General features: G+C 41.5%; 1 protein-coding gene across 1 annotated transcript; it reads left to right on the top strand.

Annotated features, from left to right (window-relative positions):
- Positions 1 to 64: 64 nt before the first annotated feature.
- On the top strand, positions 65 to 12,509 carry PDIK1L (PDLIM1 interacting kinase 1 like). The gene is made up of 3 exons (XM_006101965.2): positions 65 to 198; positions 2,483 to 2,784; positions 8,824 to 12,509. The coding sequence occupies exons 2-3, from the start codon at positions 2,500 to 2,502 to the stop codon at positions 9,562 to 9,564; spliced, it is 1,026 nt and encodes a 341-aa protein (XP_006102027.1). The 5' UTR covers positions 65 to 198; positions 2,483 to 2,499; the 3' UTR covers positions 9,565 to 12,509.
- Positions 12,510 to 25,067: the final 12,558 nt, after the last annotated feature.

Here is a 25,067-nt window from a genome sequence, read left to right as displayed (position 1 = left end):
ATGGGGACCGCGCTGCGTCCGGCTCGCGCTACGGAAAACCGGAGGGGGCGGGGCCCGCGGCGTCGGGGTGTGAGTCCGCGCAGCACGGGGGCGCGCGCCGGCCTCTGACGGGAGGCCGCGGCGGCGGAGGCGCGAGCTGCCCGATAATGGCGGCCTGCAGAGCCCGTGAGAGGGAGAAGCGGCGGCGGCGGCCCTGAGGTAAATCCGGTCAGTCAGCCTGGCGGAGAGGCCCTGCTGCAGAGCCCGGGGCCCCGCAAGTGCCCCGCCCCTCCGGGGGGCCTGTCACAGCCCTGTCAGCGGAGTCCTCCTGGGGAGGGCCTCGCGCCCCTCCGGCCTCCGGCCCGCACACCTCAGGCCACCGGCCTCCTCTGACGCCTGTGGCCTCTGCCCCGGGCCCCCGGCCTCAGCCGCCAGCCCCCGGGGGTTGGGGCCGCCGCAGGACGGGCCCCTGCGGGTGCGGGGCCTCGGGACCATTCCCTCCGGGTTTGGTCTGGACGCGCTGGGGAGGGGGTGGGCCTGAGACTTGGCCAATGAGCTGGGCCCGCCGCTGCCGCGTCCGGCTACACCTCTGCCCGGGACCGGCCCTCCCCGGGCACCAGCAGGTGGACGGCCGGGCCGGCCCGCGTCCGGGCGCCGGGTGAGCACCGCGGGCGGGCGGGCGGGCCCGGGTGCCCGCCTCAGTCCCGCAGGTGAGCACGGGGTGCATCGCCGGGCTGTGTTTTGCTCGGATCGCGAGGGTTTCGTGCGCACCCGCCCTCCCCGCCCTGAGGTGCTCCTGCGTCCGGGGAGACGGGACGGTTTCACAGACGCCGCCGCTGGGAGGTGGGCAGCGCTGGGCGGCCGTGGGAAGCCGAGGGGAAAGTCCGCTGTGCGGTCCGGGCAGAGGGCTCTGGGCCAGGAAACCGGACGCTGGGACACACACTGGGGTTTGCAGGGTGGGCGTCCCCCCGGAGGACGCGGGACTGGAGCAATCTCGGAAGCTTTCGTTTTCTCGATTCAATCGTCCCTGCGGACTTAAAGTAGCTGTTCCCAATCCGTCAGCCCCAAGGACCAGTGGCTTTTTGTTCCCCCGAACAAAGAGAGCCCCTTGATATGTAGGACGGTGTTTGTTGGCAGAAATGACCGAGATCTAAATAACTATTGTTCAACAGCAGAAAGGCAATCATATTCCAAGTAGCTTCCTTTACTTGCAGCGGTTCTCAACCTGTGGGTCGCTTACAATGAAAATACATCCTGCATATCAGATATTTACATGACGATTCATAACAGTAGCAAAATTACAGTTATGAAGTAGCCACGAAAATCATTTTATGGTTGGGGGTCACCACACATGAGGAACTGTATTAAAGGGTCGCGGCATTAGGAAGGTTGAGAACCACTGTAAGGAACGTGTGGGGTTTTTTTTCCTCCACAGACTTTATTTTCATTTAGTTTGCAGGAAATAAGGAAGTAACATAAAGTTAAAATAGGAACATATACATTTTGACTTAAACAAGGTCACGTTTTCGTTTCTCAATGTGCTCTGGCTCACTTTCAGTCCCGAAGCATAAGCCAGGTGTTTGCATTTCTCACTGTGAGGGGTGTTTGCTATTTTGTGACCTTTTATGTGTGTGTGTCAGCTTTAAAGAGAAGCTAGCATTTGTGTTTTTTGTGATCTGTAAGAATGCTGAATGTTTTGGTTTATTTTTAACAGTGACTATTGGAGCAGTTTTTGTAAGAGGCAGTATAGTGCAGTGGTTAAAACTGCGGATGTCAGAGCCAGGTGGCCTGGTTTCAAATAGCCAACTTTGGGCATGTTGCTTAAACTCTCCATGCTTCCCTTTTCTCACCTATAAAATGACAATAGTAGTATCTACTTCATAGCATTATTATGAGGATCAAGTGCATTAACACATCTATGTTTCAAAGGGCTGATATCCAGAATACAAAGTGGGGCAAAAGTAGGTTTACAGTTGTTCGTACAGAAAATAATACAATAGTTAATAAATAATAATACAAGAATAAACTTCTGCCCTGGCCTGTTTAGCTCAGTGGATAGAGTGCCAGCTTCTGGACTGAAGGGTCCCGGGTTCGGTTCCAGTCAAGGGCGTGTGCCCCAGTTGTGGGCTAGATCCCCAGTAGGGGACTTGCAGGAGGCAGCCAATCAATGATTCTCATCATTGATGTTTCTATCTCTCCCTCTCTCTCTGAAATCAATAAAATTATATATTAAAAAAAGAATAAACTTGTGCGTAGTCACAACTGTAAACCTACTTTTGCCCCAACCTGTATTAAAAATTGCTTGAAACAGTTCCTAATAGATGGTAAGTACTACATTAATGTTAGCTGTTTTACTGTTATGATTAAAATGTTTAGATTTGCCCAAGGTATAGCAAATACCTTTCAAGCATTGCAGAGAAATGATAGCTAAATCGTACATAAGAAGCAATACAAGCCAGTAGGCATGCTTAATTTCAATAAAGCATTTTGTTGATTTTTCCAGAAGCCTTGACCTTGAAGATGGTGAGTAGCCAGCCAAAGTACGATCTAATACGGGAGGTAGGCCGAGGTAGTTACGGTGTTGTGTATGAAGCAGTCATCAGAAAGACCTCTGCACGCGTGGCAGTGAAGAAAATTCGATGCCATGCTCCTGAGAATGTTGAACTAGCCCTGCGTGAGTTCTGGGCCCTAAGCAGTATCAAGAGCCAACATCCAAATGTGATTCACTTGGAGGAATGCATCCTACAAAAAGATGGGATGGTGCAAAAGATGTCCCATGGCTCTAATTCTTCCCTTTATTTACAGGTATGTGTGGTTGAACGGGAAATAGAAATGATTTGAATGTGGCATTGTTAAGCAAAAAGAGGAATGAAAGAATCAGATGAACTACTTTTAAATGCAGGTGTTCATAGAGGCGTAGATAGGGGTCTGCCAAAAATTGAATAGATGTTTGCTTTAAAACAAGGTGTTATTGCCGAAACCGGTTTGGCTCAGTGGATAGAGCGTCGGCCTGCGGACTGAAAGGTCCCAGGTTCGATTCCGGTCAAGGGCATGTACCTGGGTTGCGGGCACATCCCCAGTGGGAGATGTGCAGGAGGCAGCTGGTCGATGTTTCTCTCTCATCGATGTTTCTAACTCTCTATCTCTCTCCCTTCCTCTCTGTAAAAAATCAATAAAATATATTTAAAAAAAAAAAAAAAAAAAAAAAAAAACAAGGTGTTATTTAAACCGTGATGCAAATACCTAAAAATAATATAAGCCACCTGTTATGCCACGATATTTGTCAGTCTGCATAGGAATGGGGCAACATAGGAGCTAGAGAAGTGATCAAGACTAGACCCTAATAAGTTTACTTATTTGAAATCAATTTTTTAAAAACAAGACAAGCCCTGGCTGGTTTGGCTCGGTGGATAGAGCGTCGGCCTGCAGACTCGAGGGTCCCAGGTTCGGTTCCGGTCAGGGGCGTGTACCTGGGTTGCGGGCACATCCCCAGTGGGGGGTGTGCAGGAGGCAGCTGGTCGATGTTTCTCTCTCACTGATGTTTCTAACTCTCTATATCTCTCTCCCTTCCTCTCTGTAAAATATCAATATCAATAAAATATATTTAAAAAAATAAAAATAAAAATAAAAAAAATAAAAAAAAAAACAAAACAAAACTGAAGACAAAAGAAAGAGAAAATGTCCACAATCAATAGCAGCACCAACAGGACACTGCTTTGAACATAAGCCTTTGCTGTTTTAGACGATTATATAGTTTTTTAACCATTCAGTTCCACTTAATTCTCATGAAGTATGTGGCTTAGCACCTGAATGTTATTCACAGTGCTAAGCTAACTTATTTGGGTTCCTACTTAGTTCCATGCTGTGTGCTAAGTGCTTTAAAGGCAGTTGTTCAGAACAATACTATGAGAAAAGTACTATTATTATCTACATACAAATGAAGAAACTGAGGTTTAAATTACATACAAAGTCACATAGCTAGCATTTAGCAGAATTGGAACCTAAAAATTGTGCTCTCTTAACCTCCAAATTATTCTTTTGCCTCCATGTTATTCTTTTGTAGACCTGGGAAAAGCATTAACAGGAAAACAGAAAAGGTTAGTTTTTTTTAGGTTGGCTTCTGCCATCGACCAAAATCTCTAGTAGCTCTATACTCACTAAGGAGAAAAGATTCTTAAGACATAGCTAGTTAAAGGCTAGAACAAAATTTCTTAAGTCCAGTCATTCTTGGAAAGGGAAACAATTTTCCATGAGTGTGTCTGAATTCAGAATTTACCATTAGGCTAAAGTCTGTTTTTAAAACAACAAAGGCTTATGGATTAGAAACAACAAAGAAAGCAAACAATACCTGTATGTGTAATTAGTTCTACTGGATGGTGAACAAATATCAATCTTGAGAATCTAATATACGTTGCAGTTTACCATGCTATGCCCTGAAGTTTTCTAAGACTGAATATAAAACACAGCTATTTTGCCTCTATTTGATTTATTGTTTACTTTTCTCAAAGTGCTTATTTTGTAAGTTATACTCATAGAAAATATCAGAAACATTCTTACCACTGAATTTGCTCTTAAAAGTGTATAGAACCTTCCATTGAATTTTGGAGACCAAGACATTTAAACACATAACAGTGCTGATGGTATCCTTGAGTCCAGATCAAGCAAGCTTTATAGTAACTAGGTATTAGCTGGTCTTTCAAGGCTTTATGATATAAGTACTTCCAGACTTGATTCAGTGATTTTTTTCTAAAAATTGATCTTAGAGAGAGGAAAGGAGGGAGAGACAGACAGACAGACAGACGTCAATGTGAGAGAGAAACATGGTGAAGGGGATCGAACTCAAAACCTGGGTATGTGCCCTGACCGGGAATCAAACTCACCACCTTTTGGTGTATGGGACAATGCTCCAACCAACTGAGCCACACTGGCCAGGGCAGTGATGATTTTTTTTTTTTAATCTAAAACACCTTTTTGTTTAGTAATCTCTTTCCTTCCTCTTTTAAAGCTTGATAGACTTGTGTTTTACTTGTGGCACTTTTTGCCAGGTGTATAACCTTGAATAAATAATCTAACTTTTCCCAGCATCTACCTCTTTTATGTAAAATAGGAATAATAATTTCTACCTTCCATGGAAGTTGTCAAAATTAGAAGTGATGCAGATACAATACTTAACATATAGGAGTACTCAATGCTAGGTAGCCCTATTAAAATTGTCTTTTCTATAGATTTGTTTAGTTAACCAGGTATTCATCAACACATTTAGTTTATCTAAATTTATATCTAGTAAAGACAACCAATATTTATATCTGGTAAAGACAATTAAATCTAGAGAGTGGCCACAGAGTCCCTATGCGTAGTCTTCTCAATTCTCTATACAAATCTTTTATTTTTTCTCCTTGTTTTTCCAGATAGCTTCTTTGTTGTCTGTTGGAATCATTAAATCAGTTCCCGCCCTGGCCGGTTGCTCAGTGGTTAGAGCATCCGCCAGAGGACAGAAGGGTTTCAGGTTTGATTCCCAGTCAAGGGCACATACCTCAGTTGCAGGTTCGATAACCAGCCCTGGTTGGTTGGAGCGACTGTGGGAGGCAAATAGTCGGTGTGTGTCTCTCCCATCAATGTTCCTCTCTCTTTCTTTCCCTCCCTCCCCCTACCACTCTTTCTCTAAAGATCAATGAAAAAAATATCTTTGGCCCTAGCCGGTTTGGCTCAGTGGATAGAGTGTCGGCCTGCGGACTCAAGGGTCCCAGGTTCGATTCCGGTCAAGGGCATGTACCTTGGTTGCGGGCACATCCCCAGTGGGGAGTGTGCAGGAGGCAGCTGATCGATGTTTCTCTCTCATCGATGTTTCTAACTCTCTATCCCTCTCCCTTCTTCTCTGTAAAAAATCAATAAAATATATTTAAAAAAAGAAAAGAAAAAAATATCTTTGAGTGAGGATTTAAAAAAAAAAATCAGTTCCTGATATCTAAACACCTCACCTAGAAGAAAATGTAAAACAAGTAATTAACAGAGGACACAATCTCATGCATAAGAACTTAGTGGCCACTCTGCCTACTTGTGGTAAGTGTCATGAGTGAGAAGTACAGGATGGCATAGGAACATATAATAGGGAAACTGACATCCTGGGGTTTAGTAAGTACTAACTGCTTTAACTAAACTTGTAGGGTGAAGAGGCATTAGCCAGGTGAGTAAGAAAACTTCCTAGGCAGAAAGAACTATGCATACAAATCTATTGGAGCAAAAAGTATGACACGTTCTAAGAACTGAAAGAAGGTAGTAAGACTTTAGTGTATAGAAAGAGTTATTTTTTTAAAATATATTTCTGTTGATTTCAGAGAGGAAGGGAGAGGAAGAGAGAGAAACATCAATGATGAGAGAGAATCATTGACCGGCTGCCTCCTGCATGCCCTACATTGGAAATCGAGCCCGCAACCCAGCCTGACCAGGAATATTGGTTCCTGGATCAACGCTCAACCACTGAGTCACACTCGACTGGGCTAAGATGAGTTCTTTTAGATGAGGCTAGAAAGCTCAGCAGGGGTCAGAGCACACAGGAGCCCTTAGCCCTTATTAAAGAGCCTAGACTATATCCTCAGAGAACAGGAAAGCTATTGAAGGATTTTAGGCAAGAGAGCCAGTGACTAACATCCTCTACACATGAAAATAAGCAAATTGGGCTCTGTATTGCTATAGCTCTCAATCAGTTTTTATAGCTCTCAAACTATAGCCCTAGACCAGTTTTTGTATGGCCTAAATGCTAAAAATAGTTTTTACATTTTTAAAAATACATATATTTTATTGATTTTTTACAGAGAGGAAGGGAGAGGGATAGAGAAGTTAGAAACATTGATGAGAGAGAAACATGGATCAGCTGCCTCCTGCACACCCCCTACTGGGGATGTGCCCGCAACCAAGGTACGTGCCCCTGACTGGAATCGAACCTAGGACTCTTCAGTCCACAGGCCGACGCTCTATCCACTGAGCCAAACCAGCCAGGGCAGTTTTTACATTTTTTAAGAATTTTTTTTAAAAAATGAAAGGACAAAGAACATGGAACAGAGAGAGCTCATGTGGCTTGTAAGCCTAAAATATGTATTTACTATCTGGCCTTACTCTAAACCAGCGGTTCTCAACCTGTGGGTCGCAACCCCTTTGGGGGTCGAACAACCCTTTCACAGGGGTCGCCTAAGACCATCGGAAAACACATATATAATTACATATTGTTTTTGTGATTAATCACTATGCTTTAATTATGTTCAATTTATAACAATGAAATTAGGGGTCACCACAACATGAGAAACTGTATTAAAGGGTCGAGGCATTAGGAAGGTTGAGAACCACTGCTCTAAACCATTCTTTGAATGCTGGGACTTCGCATTGCTTAAACTGTTTAGGAAGTTTGCTTTTGAGAGTAAAGGCAGAAAAAGAGAGTGAAGTAAGAGTGATGGTACTGGTCTTTACTCTCAGCATATTTAGTAATAGTGTACCTGGTAAATAACTATGATATAGTCTTTCATTTTCTGTCTTCACTGGCAAACACTTTCGACAAAGAAAATACAGGCCAAAAGGACATTAGCAGACCTTTGCAATTACTGTTGTTTGCCATGGGGGGAAATGGCATGGAGAATTGTTCTTTGCTTCTGCCCGCCAAAGTGATAAGAGGAAGTACCCGTAGATTTGAATGTAAAGTTAGCAGTTCACTCACTCTTCAACAACGCTTCGGCTTCCCTACTGAGTTTCTTTTAAACCCGTAGTTCTAAAGAGGACTCCATAGTACATATGTTTTCAAAGCACTATATGCCTGTATTTTATTTATTTTTTAAATATTTTTTTATTAATTTCAGAGAGGAAGGGAGAGGGAGAAGGAGATAGAAACATCAATGATGAGAGAGTATCATGGATTGGCTGCCTTCTGCATGTCCCACACTGGGGATCCAGCCCACAACCCAGCCATGTGCCCTGACTGGGAATCGAACCCAGGACCTCATGGTTCATAGGTCGATGCTCAACCACTGAGCCACGCCAGCTAGGGCTATATACCTGTATTTTAGAATGGTAGTTCATGTTCAGTAAAATAATTAATACTCTTGAATTTCAGATAATAGGAGAATTATAATTAGATAATAACAAATAAAACAGTGATTTATTCCAGATTTTCAGCTTGTATCAAAGAAATATACAAACTCCAATTTGAATTTTTATATCAAAATGCAAATAGAATTTTTATAAATTGGATTTTTAGAAACCATCTGGTGATACAAAGAGCCAACATATTTGCATTCTGGTTGTAGAAGTGTATAGAGTAATGTCAGTCTTTTTTCATCAGTGACTACAGGAGCACTTTATTTCTGTAATGACAAGTTGTTCCTTGATCATTTTTTTCTCAACTTTTTAGATGATGTTGATAGTCTATGTGCAATGAGGAAGAAGAGTATTTCAGGCAGTTTCATTTAATATCATTTCCTAATTGATGTTTATATGCCAGCTGGCAATCTCCCAGGATCTAACTGCTAAACATCAATCTTTTCATGCAGCTATTAGCTAAGTGGGTAGAGTTCAACTCCATTGACACATGCAGTTGGACACTTTTTAAAATAAAGCTATTTTTAAATAAGTTTTCAGCTCTTGACTTGGAGATTAGGTGTATACTCATTAGGGACAAAGTGACAGTTTCAAGTACTAAAGTTTAAAATAACATGCACATATGAAAACACTGACCAAATAAAATATTTACAGAATATCCACATAAAATTGGAGACTAACTTAACCGGTTACTCTTTTTTTATAGCTGAATTATATAAACTATGCAGATGATTATAAACTGTTTTCTTTTCCTACTTATAGCTCGTAGAGACTTCATTAAAAGGAGAAATTGCCTTTGATCCCAGAAGCGCCTATTACTTGTGGTTTGTAATGGATTTTTGTGATGGAGGAGATATGAATGAGTATCTGTTGTCCAGGAAACCCAATCGTAAAACTAACACCAGCTTCATGCTTCAGCTGAGCAGTGCCCTGGCTTTTTTGCATAAAAACCAGATCATCCATCGAGATCTTAAACCTGATAACATCTTGATTTCTCAAAGCAGGTTGGATACCAGTGACTTGGAACCCACACTGAAAGTGGCTGATTTTGGTCTAAGTAAAGTGTGTTCAGCCTCTGGGCAGAACCCAGAAGAACCTGTCAGTGTAAACAAGTGTTTCCTTTCCACAGCCTGTGGAACAGATTTCTACATGGCTCCTGAAGTATGGGAGGGACATTACACAGCAAAGGCTGACATCTTTGCTCTGGGGATTATCATCTGGGCAATGCTGGAAAGGATCACATTCATAGACACAGAGACAAAGAAGGAACTCTTGGGGAGTTATGTGAAACAAGGAACTGAGATTGTGCCTGTTGGGGAGGCACTTCTGGAAAATCCCAAAATGGAACTTCTTATTCCTGTGAAGAAAAAGTCTATGAATGGGCGAATGAAACAACTGATTAAGGAAATGCTGGCTGCAAACCCTCAGGATCGTCCAGATGCTTTTGAACTAGAACTCAGATTAGTACAAATTGCATTTAAAGATAGCAGCTGGGAAACGTGACACATACATTATTTGCAAATATCTTGGATGATATGCTGCTTCTGTTTTCACAGTAATGCAACATAATGTGGCTGAAAAAGAATATAAAAAGCTGAACCTCACCTTCTAAGGGTTTAGAATTTATTGTGGGATGTTTTTTTCCTCATTTTTCTTAAGTCTGAGCTGGCCACTTTGTTTGTATGTTTTAAATGTATTACCAATGTGGGTGTAAATTTTTTTTTTTTAATGATCATTGGTAGAAGTTTGGCAGGAAAATTCTCTAAGAGCCAAGAAGAAAAGAGAATCCAGTTTTCTGGAAATATGTCTCTAAGTATTTTAGACATTCCTTGTCAGTATTAGCAATTTCCATGGAAGAAGAGGTTTGCGTGCTGGTAATGCAACCTTTGAAGCTTTGTAAAGGAAGCATATATGTATATATTTATGTATATGTAAGTATGTGAATGTGTGCATTGCATTCCATATGAAGAAAATGCCACTTCTGTTTAAATTATTTGATGTAGGTTTGGGTTTTTGAGATTTGCTGGTGAAATCAGTGATGAAAAATAAAAGAATCTTCATCTTCCTACCCTATCCCTCCCTCTAATGAAATCATACTAAGTTCTTTATTTTTATAATTATACAGTTTTTTTAAAGGCATCATTTTGGAGGGCCTAAAATCTGATTAAACATAAATGAAACTAAGTGATCAAAGCTGCCGAATATGTTTGAGCTCTCCAGTACCCTATAGCTGCAGGAGTAGAACTAGCCATGCAGTTGTGTGGTAGCAGGTTGGCAAGGATATTTATTGATTCAGTCATACCTTCTTTAGGTAACCAAGCACTCAGTTAATCAATTAAACCACTGCATTGGGACATGTTTGCACTTGAGCATCTGCAATCTAAACACAGGATTCTTCTATTTCTGAAATCATTGCTATATATATGTACTATAGTACTTGATATATTACTTTTTTTATTTCAAGAATTTGTCTAAGCCTCAGCATAAAATTGAAGAAACCAAATGAGCTCTGTCCTCACATTACCTACCTTGAATCGTCTCTTGTTTCATCACTGGAATTCCTTTCATTTTTGTACGAATGCTGTTTTCTCTTCTAATTTGACACAGTAATGGTAGTAATATAGTTGTATTAAATGTTGATCACCTTTTTCTAACGGAGATGATACCTATATAGTTTGGCAAATGGATAATATATTGTGACATCAACTATATCTTTCAAGTAGAAAAGTTATAGATTTTATACAATCATTGGTATGGTCTATGTCAAAAACCAGTAGACCATTATTCCTCTTGAAGTCAATTTGATTTTAACTCTACATGGTTGTCTCCAGTTTTCCTGTAAAAGCAGTTAGTTAATATCTAAGGAAAGAAAATTTTCCTAAAACAGAACATTAGCCTTCAAGGTTAGAGACCTTAAAACCGTATCTAGGTTGATGTTTATAAAGCACTAGAACCTTTGGTCAAAAGTATTTTTAAAAGTTAGAATATTAAAATAATTGATAGTTTGCATAGTCTCTTCAGATGTTCCTTTTGAACTTACACAACTTTTGGAATATTGCTATCAATTTTTTTTCTTATTTAAAATTTGTTCAGGGGACTATAAAAGATAAAAAAAAAAGCACAAAGAAATTATATAAATTTTCTGAACTATGTGTGTTACTTGATCCAGAAGTTTAAAACTTGGACTAAAAGGTTTTATTGAAATAAAGTCTTTTAAAATGAAGACAAAAAATCATTTTAACATCACTCTGAAGATAATAAGAGGTGGAACAATACATTGGCACCTCATGATAATTGACCCTCGAGTCTAGATCATCAAATTAGTATAACATAGATCTGGCCAAGGGGATTGAGTTACTGGAAGTAAAGAGCAGCATTGTAATGTCTGTCAATAACATGACAGAGATTCATGATGATTCAGGTGATGGTAAGCTCTTCAAATATCTATGTGCTTGGAGCCATCCTTTCCTAAGTACACAGTCTTTGGTCCTGCTTCATTTAAAAAGTTAATGATTATAATTTATTTTGAAAGATTTAACCTGTGAGATAAAACTCTTTTCTTTCATTGGTGGTAAGGGTGTGAGGTGGTCAGGAAGTTTCTTCTGGGATTTTCTCAAGTCTTTGTATCCTAAAATAGCCTTAGATACCAAGCAAAATGACAGTAAATTCTTTGTCATTATTCTTTCATTCAGGAGGTATTTATTAAGTACCTACTGTGTGCTCAGCACTAAAGATCAGTTGATAAAACGACAATTTTAAAATGGTGTATAGCCATAGGTCTTTTCCAGCCTGGAGTAAGAAATACAAGAGATTAGCAATACTTGAAAATTCTTGGATATTTGCTATAGGAAAAATGAAAGAAAGAATTTGTGCACAGTGCCTTGCCCATAATAGGTACTCAATAAACAATTATTCTTCATAGAGTCTCTTGCCATGATTTTATAGTGTTTTATGAAACCTGTCTTAATTGAAAAAAGACCAAATATTTAAAATAAGCTTGTAGGCAGCTGTGACCAGTTAAAATATGGAGTTGTACAGTTAGTTCCTAGAATGTTATTTTGCACTAGTTGTCACTTAGAAAGATGGGGTTCCTGTAGATTTTTTGGTGCTAAGGGATACTTTGTCATTATGATGAAGTAAGTGTTAAGTGTCAGATAAATAGCACACTGAATAGTTTTTCTGCTGGTCTGTTTTTTCCTCTTTGTTGTTGTTTTTAACTGTAAAATGTTTATCAAACTATTGTAGCAGCTACAAAATAATTCACCAGCATGACAAAATGGTCAAAAAATAAGTCATCAGCACTTCAAAAATGAAAGCAACTTTTGAAATTTTCTTTTAAAATTGTCAAATATATTTTATGAAGAATTTATAAAAGGGGGGAAATGATTGTAATTTATTGTTCATGACTTTTTTTTTTTAATAAAGTGAGTTTCAACAAAAAACAACCCTGAATATTCTACATTACTGGTTTGGTGGCTCTCTGAGTAGTTCCATAGTGCTTTACTTAATGAATGTAATATAGGGTATAAAATTTGAAATGATGTCATTTTCAGCCTTACCTATTAAACTTTCTATAATAGAAGCTATTGCTGAGGGAAATATGATTGAGTTAAAAAAGTTCTTTTCAGCATTTCAACTTACCTAAAATTTTAGTGCTTTCTATTTTGCAGAATTTGTCAGAAGAACTTGTATATATATGTATATTATGTATATATATATTTTTAAATATTTTTATTGATTTCAGAGAGAAAGGGAAAGGGAGAGAGAGATAGAAACATCAATGATTAGAGAGAATCATTGATTGGCTGCCTCCTGCATGCCCCCTACTGGGGATCAAGCCCGCAACCCGGGCATGTGCTCTTGTCCAGAATTAAGCCCAGGACCCTTCAGTCCTCAGGCCGACGCTCTATCCACTGAGCCAAACCAGCCAGGACTATATATTTTTTAATCCTCACCCAAGGACATGCTTAGAGAGAGGAAGGGAGAGAGAGAGAACATCAGTCGGTTGCCTTCTGTATACTACCTAACGGGATGAAACCTGATGCTCAGGTACCAACTGATCCACTTGGTGGGGCTGAAAAAAAATTTTTTTTTCATTTATCTTTCTATTTTATTAAGCTGAGGATGCATTCCAGACTCACAATGAAGAAAAGAAAATGCAGTTTTTCTGTCTATAACTTGAGACCATGGTTTCATTTGCATAAAGTCATCTGGTCCACTTTTTTCTTTCCTTTATAGGTTTTATTATGTATGTCTTCTCCAGAATAAGCAAAGTACTGAGGATACAGTGCACTTGGTGTCCAATGGAACAGCAGAGGGAAAATGGGAGACAGGAACATTAACTTTACATGTGATTAGTGATGAGTAGGAAAGAAGGCATCAGGAATTGTGGCTGCTTCTGACTCTGCCACTCTTTCCTGGTATAGACAAGCAAATTTTGCTTTCTATTTAATGATTAATATTTTAAATTGACTCTTAAACTCTAAATATTTGTATACTAGCCTTTTTGTAATCCTTTGCAGTTTACAAAATGACTTCACAAGGTTTTGCATATCTTTTCAATAGATTTTACTTAAAATAAGGGCTGATTTGATGAAGAATTTGTTAGTAATAACACCAGTTACGAGGTAATAGTTTTACCCTACTACAGGGCTTTAGTGCCTAATCTCTGACCCCAGTTGGAGTTTCCTCTAACAACAAAGCTTTATCTTTCTCACTGAAGTAATAACCTGTAGTTACTTGGATCTTTTCTTTAAATTCAAATGCTGCTCTCTGTTGGCCAATCATAGGTGTCTGTTAAAGTGCAGTGTAATGATAGACAGTTGGTTTGTGGTTAGATAATAACTCCTACTTGAGAAGCCTACCGGCCACACCTCTTGAGGGCAAAGTGCGTCTTTTAAAGGCAGTACTTTCCCTTTTGCAATGAGTTTTCATTGGTTAGAGGGGAATTGTGTGCTTTTTCTTGCGTGTGTGGTTTTTTTTAAAAGATGCCTGGGCTTTTGTTTGACTTCACAATTTCATTTCCTGTTCAGCCCTAGTATTTCAAGCTTAGCTTGTCCTGAACAGACGTTAGGCAACTTGCTATTGCCAAAGGCATCATGCTTAGTAGCAATAGCACGTGTTTTGTTGTAGCAGATCTCATACTGAAGACTAGCTTTTGCAGACACCTACATAATTAATGTGTGGTATTGGACAAGTCACTTGATTCTGAGCCTTAGTTCCCCTACCTGTAAAATGGAGATATTTACATTTGGGGGCTTTTGTAAGAGTCAGAGATAATATATATGTCAATGTGAGAAACGTCAAACCTGTAAAATTTTTATGAGTTTATTTGAGCCAAACTGGACATATGCTGAGGAGCAAGATCTTAAATGCGCCAGAGAGTAAGTCTTGCAGCTGCTGCTTCTTTTTTTAATATATGTATATATATATTGATTGATTTCAGAGAGGAAGGGAAAGGGAGAGAGAGAGAGAAACATTAATGATGAGAGAGGGAACCATTGATCGGCTGCCTCCTGCACGCCCCACACTGGGGATCGAGCCCGCAATCCAGGCATGTGCCCTGACTGGGAATTGAACCATGACCTTGTGGTTCATAAGTCAACACTCTACCACTGAGCCACACCTGTCAGGCTTGTTTGGTTTTTTGATCTGGGGGCTGGTTAGACAGGTATATTTATATTGTAAAAATTCATCAAGCTGCACTAACAATTTATATATTTTCCTGCAGGTATGTATACTTCAGTAAAACTTTATCTTTTAAAAAAAAACATGTATGCACATTGGAGCTGAAGACTACCTCGACAGTTGTTTCAGAGGCAGAGGGAAAGGACACAGACTTTGAAATCAGATACTACCTTTCTGTTATTCGCTGTGTGACTTTCATGAGTTTCCTAACCTCTCAAATTCATAGTTCCCACATGTATAAAAGAGAGATAAGGCCGGGTTGTGGTGGCTCAGTGGATTGAGTGTCATTCCACGGACCAAGAGGTTCTGGATTTGATTCCAGTCAGGGCACATGCACAGGTTGCAGGCTTGATCCCCAGTAGGGGTGTGCAGGAGGCAACCAATCACTGATTCTCTCTCATCATTGATGTTTTTCTCTCTCTCCCTCTCCCTTCCTTTCTGAAATCAATAAAAAATACATTTTAAAAGAGAGATAATACCTGATTCAGCACTATGAAGATGAAATAAGACGATGCATGTAGAAATACATGGCACACTTAAATGATTGCTTCTCATTCTCTTTGGAAGACTCATAGGAAATGACTCTGAGCTGCCTTTACTGGTCATTTACACCCCTGATAGGTAGTAGGTCTGCTTGTTTTTAATTTAAATTAGCTTCTATTTTTCCACAATTATTTGAAAAATATATTTCCTATGTGATAAAAGGGTAATATGCACATTGACCGAACAGAACGACTGGTCGCTATGACACACACTGACTACCAGGGGGCAGACGCTCAACCCAGGTGCTGCCCCCTGGTGGTCAGTGCGTTCCCACTGCTCAGCCACAAGCTGGGCTGATGGCTAGCGAGCCCAGGGGTCTGCCTCCAAGGCAGTGCTAAGAATGTCCTACTGCAGCTTAGGCCCACTCCCGCAACACCCCCCCCCCCCCCAGGGCTCCCAGACTGTGAAAGGGCGCAGGCCAGGCTGAGGGACCCCACCCCCACAATGCACGAGTGTTGGGCACCGGGCCTCTAGTATTATTATAATGTCTTGCCTGGCTCTCTGCCCTGTAGCCCTACACAGGTATAGTTCTTAACTAACAATCTTCTTAGCCCAGTTTTCTTTCCTTTTCCTATTTTCTGAAAACATGATTGATAATAATTCAGAATGTCTTCCATTCAGCCAGACTTCAAGTGGTTCTGAATGAAGTTTGTTCTGTATTTTAGTTGTAATTTTGATGTGGTTGTGGGAGGCAATGAGTACAGGTGTTTACTTACACTGCCATCTTGGTTCTCTTGCCAGGAACAACAACTTTTAAATACTTAGAGAAAAAAATAATTAATCTAGAACTTTACACCCAGAAAAAAAAATGAAGATGAACCCTGGTCAAGTAGCTCAGTTGGTTGGAATGTTGTCCCAATGTTCCAAAGTTGTGGGTTCGATCCCTGGTCAGGGCACATTTAATAGGCAGTGAATGCATAAATGAGTAGAACAGAAAATTGATGTTTAAAAAAAAAAAGAAGATGAACCCAGCTGGTGTGGCTCAGTGGTTGAGCATTATCCCATGGACGAATGTCCCTGGTTCACACTTCAACTCAGAAGGTTAATTGGTCTTTGAGGATGACAGAAGCTTTGCATTTGGAACTCTCCCAGACTATGTCTTATGTGTCTGCCTCTGCTTACAATTCTAGAAGATCTGGTTCTCATTTGTATTCTTTTGCTATAATAAAAATGTAATCGTAAAAACAGTATCATTGAAGGTTCTTGGATATTGTGACTATAAGGGAAACTACGTATAACAAAACCAATTTTATCACAGGCTTATTGGCATGAACAAGAGTTAAGTTCCTGCAGCACATTTCTGGTTAATGACCCAAAACACTTCTAATATTAAACATTGAAATAAATGAGCGTCTCATATATATTTAAGAAAGATGAATAAAACAAGTAAGGTCATTCTTTTCCAACCCACTTATTCCAGTCTAGGCTCACAGGTGACCAGAGCCTCTCCAGGCAGCTCAGGGCACAAGGGGGAACCCACCCTGGAGCAGATGCCCTTCCATCACACGTGCAGTCCCACACACACTCACTCCGACAGGGACGGTGTAGACACGCCCATTCACCTCACAGGCAAAGCTTTGGGATCCCCAGGAAAAACTCACGCAGACGTGGGGAGACTGTGCAAACTCCATGCAGACAGTGGTCCCCCAGTCATGAGTGGTGGCTCTTTTTCCCCCTCATCAATGTTATAATGAAACGACGTTATTCAAGGACCTTCTGTGTAGCACTTCCCTGTGTTCAATGTGTTGTTTAAGCAAATGATTGAACCTGAGAGTGGTCATGTCATGGGAACTCCTGAATGCGTAGCTAGCTCCTCCCAAGAGAGGGAGACCCTGGGAGTCTCTGAAGTGGCCTCTGATGTCTAGAATAAGGTCAGTCTTTGGGGAGTGATCCCCAGACTGTGACGTTTGCGTAAGCTCCCTTATAACTATTCGGCAATAAAAAGGTGCAAACTATTAATAAATGCATCTTTAATGACACTGTAAAAGAAACCAGTCCCCTCCCCCCAAAGTACATACTGTATGGCTACATTAACATAAAATTCTGTAATTAATATGACAGAAACCAGATCAGTGGTTGCCTAGGGATGGAGGGGGTAGGTGGTAGGAGGATGGACTAACATGGAGCACGTGGGTTTCATACATATATCAGAATTCATCAAACTATGCACTTAAATTTATGCATTTTACTTTACATGAATTATACTTCAACAAAGCCATTTAAATTTTTTTAAGATGATCTGGGTCCATCTCATAATAATTAAATGAGAATTTCAGTAGGTAGGGCCCTCGCATTAATATTTTTCAGTGTTAGTGATTCTAAGGTGAAAACAGGAATCAAAACAGCATTGGTCAGACTGTGGAATAGGTAGAAAAGGTCATAGTGTAGTGTCTTTTAGGTTTGCTTGCCTCCTACCAACCAGCACCCCACTCAAGGCCCAAACTCAAGGCCCTATTTTTACCCTCAGACTCCTACCTCATGTTAGAACTTAGCTGTGTCTCTGAGAAACAGAAAGAAGAGGCAATGTGTTATATCACTACCAGATATTTTACTCCAGGGCAAGGCTCCTTAAGCCAGAATTCAACAAAGTAATTCAGGATTATCAGTGGACAGACTAGGATTATTATAAGCAAAGTTTTACATGCCTATGCATTTTTCCATGGGGACAGTTCACAACTTTTCTCAGATTCTTTTTTTAAAATATATTTTTATTGATTTCAGAGAGGAAGGGAGAGGGAGAGAGAGATAGAAACATCAATGATGAGAGAGAATCATTGATCAGCTGCCTCCTGCACTCCCCTACTGGGGATCGAGCCCACAACCTGGGCACGTGCCCTTGGTCGGAATTGAACCTGGGACCCCTCAGTACAAAGACAGATGCTCTATCCACTGAGCCAAACTGGCTAGGGCTTTTCTCAGATTCTTGAAAAGGTCCAAAAGACCTTTGAACCACTATTTCCACCATGTTAACAACCACTATTACAGTTGCATAAGGAACCATTGCATGAAAACTTTGGGTACGGGATAAATGGAGCAGATGTTGAAAAGTAAAGAATGAGCACCAAAGGGATTCAGAAGCTAAATCACAGATTAGCCCAGGGTAGGCTGGAGTGGACTGGTTGTCTACTGGAAAGTACCCATTCTTGTCTAGGTCTGCATGTCAGAACACAGCTACGTGTGTTTGCAGGGGCTCTGGTCCTTCTCCAGCTGGCCCACAAACTAACCAGTCTGCTCCAGAGGTTTGACTTGGCCCTGTGTCTTCCAGTTTAGCAGACAGGATTTCCTGAAGCTATAAGAGGTCTGGTGGGCCCTCAACTCCTCTGATCATATTAGTACCAGTGGATGGGGGGAAACACTTGGTTCTTCTAGTCCTTCCCAAAGGAATGGCGGTACCTGTGGGCTACAGAGGGCTGTGGAGAAAAAAATATTCTTTGGAGTTAAATCACATGTTTATTTGGGCCTATCTTTTATCTTAGACCCAGTCCTTAGAGGAGAAACTTTGACTTCAGGATTTCTTTCAAGGACATAGGACCAAAAGGGTTCAATAGACTTATGTCTTTGATTTTCATATAATTAATTACTGTCAGCACTAAGTATAATTTCCAAGAGTCCTTCCACCTCTAAAATTCATTAATTCTGTCTGGTCAGTGTGGCTCAGTGATTGAACGTTAACCTATGAACCAGGAGGTCATGGCTCAATTCCCAGTCATGGCCCATGCCCGGGTTCCAAGCTCAATCCCCAGTAGGGGGGGTGTAGGGGACAGCTGATCAATGATGTTTCTCTCTCTCTCTCCCTCTCTTTCTTGGTTTCTCTCTCTCTCTCTCTCTCTCTCTCTCTCTGTTACTCTCTCAAATCAATAAAAACATATTTTTTAAAATACCCAAACATATATAAAAGCCAAAGCGACCAGATGACCAGTCGACCGGTCGCTATGACATGCACTGACTACCAGGGGGCAGACACTCAATGCAGAAGTTGCCCCCTGGTGGTCAGTGCACTTCCACAGCGGGAGTGCTGCTCAGCGAGCTTACCGAGCAGTAGCAGCAGCAGGCACAGTGGGGCCAGGATGAGTGGAGCGGCTAGGGCTCCTCCTGGGCCACCTGCTGCTTCACACACTACTGCATCCCTTGGGGGATGTTGACTGCCAGTTTTGGCCCGATCCCCGAGGGATCCCGGATTGCATGAGGGTGCAGGCCAGGCTGAGGGACCCCACTGGTGCACGAATCCATGCACCAGGCCTCTAGTAAGGTATTAAGGCGCCATGAGGGAGAACAAGTAGAATTGAGAGACAGTGGAAACAGACCTTCAAAAATATAGAAATTACCAGACATAGAATATAAAATAACCTTGTTTAATAAGTTTAAAGAAATGAAGAGAAGCTTAATACATGTGGGAACTAGTAAATTTGAAAAAGAACCAAATACAATTTCTTTTTGCATTTGGAAATGAAAAGATAGGCTAATTGAAATTGAAAACTCAGTAGACAAACTAATCATTAGGTTAGAATTGCTGAGGTAACCATTAGAAGACAGAGCTTATAACTTCCAAATGAATGAGGGGTGGGGGAGAGAAATAAATTTTTTAAATGTTTAAAATGCCAGGCCCGTGTGGTTCAGTGGTTGAGTGTTGACCTGTGAACCAGGAGGCCACAGTCCATTCCCAGTCAGGGCACATGCTGATTCGGGCTCGGACCCCAGTAGGGGGCGTGCAAGAGATAGCTAATTGATGATTCTCTATCATCATTGATGTTTCTATCTCTCCCTCTCCTTCCCCTCTGAAATCAATAAAAAATATTTTTTAAATATTTCTAAAAGAGGGGCAGAAAAGTACAGCAAACATGAAGCACATTATAAGATGACAGAAATAAATAAAAACGTATTGATCTCAATGAATGAGTAAATTCTCCAGTTCAAAGCTAAAGGTTGTCAGATCAAATAAAATCCAGTGATGTTTTGTTCACAAAGACCAATCTAAATTGTAGGAACACAGATGGACAAAGTTTGGGAAAAGAGCCACTGTGAGGGGAGGAGGATGAAATCGCTGTGTTAAAGCAAAAAGCATCATTGGAGATAAAGAGGGTCACTATACGATGATAAGGTCAGTTCACCAGAGAGAGAACATGTCTAAATTAGTATGCATCAAATAACACAGCCTCAAAACACCAGAGAGAAATGGACGAATCTGCCATGCCACCGTGGGATATTTTAACACAGCTCTCCTAGTAACTGATAGATCAAATAAGTAAACAAAACTTCAGTAAGGACACGGGAGATTTGAACCTTAAAATTAATAACCTCTATATGTTCCAGTCACCTATGTCTATCCCTATAGAAATACGTCACTGTCTTAATTACTGCGAAATTAAATAAATTAACCCTTAGCATCACCCTTGGCCCATGGCAAGTACTTCATAGATGTCAGTGACAGCAGCAGCGGAACTCACCATGTGATTTTGGTGGAGCCACTTCACCTCTGTGAGCCTCAGGTACCACTTCTAAAAAATGGCCATAAGTATCTTTCCAAGTTGCTTTGCGAACCAAGTGAGAATAACGAACGGGAAGATACTTCGTAAACTAACAAGAAAAAAATAGAAATGTGTGGGGAAGCACGGGACTTGGTTGGAACGTCCGTAAGAAGGATTCTCGGAAAGGCCGGGGGCCTCTCAGGGGACCTGGCCGAAGGCGGCAGCCCCTACCTTGACTTTTCCAATCAAGTCTGAGCCCCCGGAGTGTTTTGCTAGAATCTCTGTTTAGTCTTTTAGACCCGACCTTGTAAAAGCATATACTTTCTCAAGAATGCTTACCCCTGCTGATGGTATCTAAAGGTTGATTTTAGTTCAAGCTATTATGACAATAAAAGCCAAAGAAGGCAGACCAACAAAACTACTTGGCAACAATAGCCAAGTAATGCCTTGGCCCTCTCTTTCACACAAATATATGTTAGAACAATCTCTTCATCCGTCGCTCAGGGCCTGCTGGTCAGCCCCGCCAAATAAATGAAAGGATGTACTGCTCTTACGGGTTAACTGGTATTACCAAGCACCAAGTGTCAACGTAAATAACCATGCGAGTGGTCACCAGGTGGAACCACAGAGCTAAGTTGTGGGCCCTTGGCTACTAGAGCTGAGGAAAGAGAGCCAGCAGGTAACGGCGGATCAGGAAGGCTTCTTGAAGGATAAAGCCTGCCCTCTGGTGGGTGGACCTGGAACACCTTGCTCAAACACAATCAGACTGGCATTGTCCCTGGGTAAAGCACTTCCCAAACTGAGTCTCTACCTCCCCTCAGTTCCACAGACTTGCTTTCTGTAGTCATGATAGGATAGGGTGGGGTAATTTGGGGAACAAAATTATCACTGTGGCCAGTGCCTCCAAGTGCAAGTTCACCTAATCCCACAGTCTTGTTAGGGGAGTCTCTAAAGGGTACTTGGTTGGCCACAGATCTCACAGTATCACTAAACAAGATTTGTCCTAGGCTCCCATCTCTTAATGACCAATCTCTTGGAGATCAGTAGGGCTAGCAAGGGTGGCCTCTTTGACTAAAGCTGGAACCTCATGAGGCCAAGGGGAACAGACAACTCGGGGTCTTGGCCCTTGATGGCACAAAGATTTATTCTCATTTTCTCCTGAAGGCACTTAAAAATTACAAAGTATTAAGTGGGTGCTTAGTACTTGTTTGTAGACTAAATTTTGATGGAAGGAAGTAAAAAAGGAAGTCAAAATTTCAAATAGAGTATAAAAGCAATGAGAGTGATATATGAAAACATGAATAAAGCCCATGGAACACACAGGAAATTGAGGAAGAAGGGAGAGAACTCCAGGGAAAAGAAACAGTGTGAGGAAAGAAAAAGAAACACAGCCAGTCATGAAATGTTTAGAGGTTGGCAAAGACAGAGATACGTGTGGAGGGAATTCAGCATGTTGATAAACAGGATTGCGAAGAATCCTGAAAGCCCAGCTCAGGGCATGAGGTCAAGAGCACAAGGGGTTCAATTGCCTGGGTTTGAATCCCAGCTTCACCATTTACAAGCGTGTGAGAACTCAGGCATGTTGCTTACCTTCTTTGGGCCTCAACTTCCCCACTTATAAAGTAGGAGCAAGAAGCGTACCTACCTTACAGGAATAAATGAGAGATTCTACGTAAAATGTTGAACATAGAATCTGATACATTAGCTATTATTGTTATTGTTATTGCTGATAATACTCTACATAATGAGAACAAGGGAATACAGTTTTCAAGAAATAAAAATAAATAAGTTTCAAATAAAGTAGAAAGAGATGTGTTGAAGGAGCTGCTAAGATGCCCCTACCCCACTTCAGAAGACCTTGGGGTATCTGAATGGGATCTCAGAAGAACAGTTCTTGGGAGGCTGAATTGTTCCCGGGGGCTGGGGATGTAATCCAGGCAAGAGATGATGATGGTTGGGACCAGGGTGGTAGGGTGGAGTGAGTAGAAGTGATCTAAATCTTCTGTCTTCTGAAGCTAGAGCCAAAAGATGTTGCTAATGATTAGAAGTGGAATGTGATAGGAGGTGCATCCAAGATTACTCCGAGGTTTTGACCTGAGCAATTGGAAGGATGCTGAGATGAAGGATCACCTGAAATGAGGACAGCAATGGTCCAGGAGTTGTGGAGGGACGGGAGATAGGTCATTAGTTTAGTTTTGGACTTGCTGAATCTTTGGTTCCCAGATAATAGCCTCAATTCAAACTCAATGTCTAATAATTTCTAAAATGCCCGGACTTTCCCTTCTCCCTTCCTTGGAGGAAGATGTACTGTATATGGTGATGGCAGTGCTGCAAGGTTCTCCCCTAAGGGATCGGGCCTCCTATTCCATCAAGACTTCAGGTCTGTGAACTGGCTTAGATCTAGAAATTAGCCCCAAAGCCTGAGATACTCCCCTGTGACAATCATTCAAGATAGGCTTCTGGCCATAAGACATGGAGGTTTTCTGGTAATATGCCTCCATAATATTTCATAAGTTGCTCATCTGTTTCATTCTTAGAGACACTCTGATCAAAGATCCCCAGAAGTCAAAACATTCTGATTGTCACTTCATTCCCCTGCCTGGACTCTGGCAGTACAGCTCTGCCACTGGGCCTCTATTTCTCTAAGACTCCATCATCCCCAGTGATACGGGGAACCCATCTGGGAGGTGCCTCTCCCACTAGACCCCTGCTACGGAGGACATCCGCCAGAAAAATGTTCAAAGATACTGAAGCTGCTTTCACTAATGCTTATCTCAACACCTAGGTGAGGAACTACCCTCTGAGCCCTCTTGGGGAATGTACTTGGTGGGATTAGGGAGCATAGGCAATTTCATGTGGTAAGTCTTCTCCAACGTTTCTATATTCTTAGGCATTAGACAGATTAACCGAGGAAATGCTGGCATGTCAACCTCATTGACAATATACAGATCACGCTGAGTACTAGTTTTAGTCAACCGAACGAGCAAACTATTAGAGTTACTTTGGCTGCAAGAGGTGACACATTAACTCTAGAATCTCTAGTAAGGGCCCTTATATTAATGAAATCAGTATGATCCAGTGTTATCTTCTTTCCTCCTTGACTCCACCCAAGATTTGCTAAATAAGGTTCTCCAAAGTGGAGTTCTGACATCTACCCGCAGGTAAATTTTATGTCCAGGCCACCTGGAATGGCATTTGGGAACCACGGGTCTAATCAGTGACTTGTTCCAGTCCAAGAATGAGCTCCTAGCAAGGTCAGGACCAGAACCTTGGTCTCCTGACTCGTTACGGGAACATCTACTGCTCTTCCAGGTCAGCTTGACAACAAACCTGAAGGAATCTGGTCAGCATACCTGAGACATCAGTGTGGAGATGGGTTCGAATGGTGAGCAAACCTAGGCTGCACGTGCTCGGTGCTGCAGGCACTGTGGTGAAGGTGACCCTAGTTTGGAGAGAATGGTGTGTTTCCTCCTGGTGTATTTTGGTGTAAGTGACTGAAAACTCAACCCAACAGGGTTAAGCTAAAAGGAAATGTATTTATCCAACTGTGAGGAGCATGTATAGTTTTGCTTCAGACATGACCAGATGCAGAGACTCCACCCCTCAAGGTTGGTTTTCACTCTCTCCACTCTGTTGACTCAGTTCTGCAGCAGGCTGTCCTCTCAACGCTCTTTATTCCCAGGTTCTTGCACAGCAAGGACGAGAGAGAAGCTCTTTCTCAGAGGTCCCAGCAAGTCTCATGGGCTATCATTTGAGTTGCATGCTCATCTTTAAATGAAGTAGTGGAGCCCGGCTGGCGTGGCTCAGTAGTTGAGCATTGACCTAGGAACCAGGAGGTCACGATTCAATTCCCGGTCAGGACATATGCCCAAGTTTCGGGCTCAATCCTCATTGTGGGGTGTGCAGGAGGCAGCCGATCAATGATTCTCTCTCATCATTGATGTTTCTATCTTTCTTTTCCTTTCTCTCTGAAATCAATAATTTAAAAAATATAGATTTAAAATATAAATAAAATAAATTAAGTAGTGGGGAAAAATAAATGAAGTAGTGGGACCAGAGAATTGTGATAGGCTTTTGACCCAGGCCTAGATCAAGTGCCCCCTCGGAGTCAACTTACCCCACTCTGGGAGCACAAGGTGGCCAAGGTCAGGTAAGATACCAGAAGAAAGGTGAGTCATTGCTGAATGGCAGAACTGCAGGTGTGCAGTGTGGAACGATGGGGAAGCTGGCGATGACTGTGAAGAAGGTGACAGTTCTAATCCAGGGGTAGGATCCAGGTGCTAGTTATAATTCTGTGATGATGTCAGGAAT

Source organism: Myotis lucifugus, unplaced genomic scaffold, assembly GCF_000147115.1.
Source record: "Myotis lucifugus unplaced genomic scaffold, Myoluc2.0 scaffold_389, whole genome shotgun sequence".
In the NCBI taxonomy this organism is placed as follows: Eukaryota; Metazoa; Chordata; class Mammalia; order Chiroptera; family Vespertilionidae; genus Myotis; species Myotis lucifugus.
Note: the sequence above shows the minus strand (reverse complement) of the source record. Positions and strands in the feature narration are given on the sequence as shown.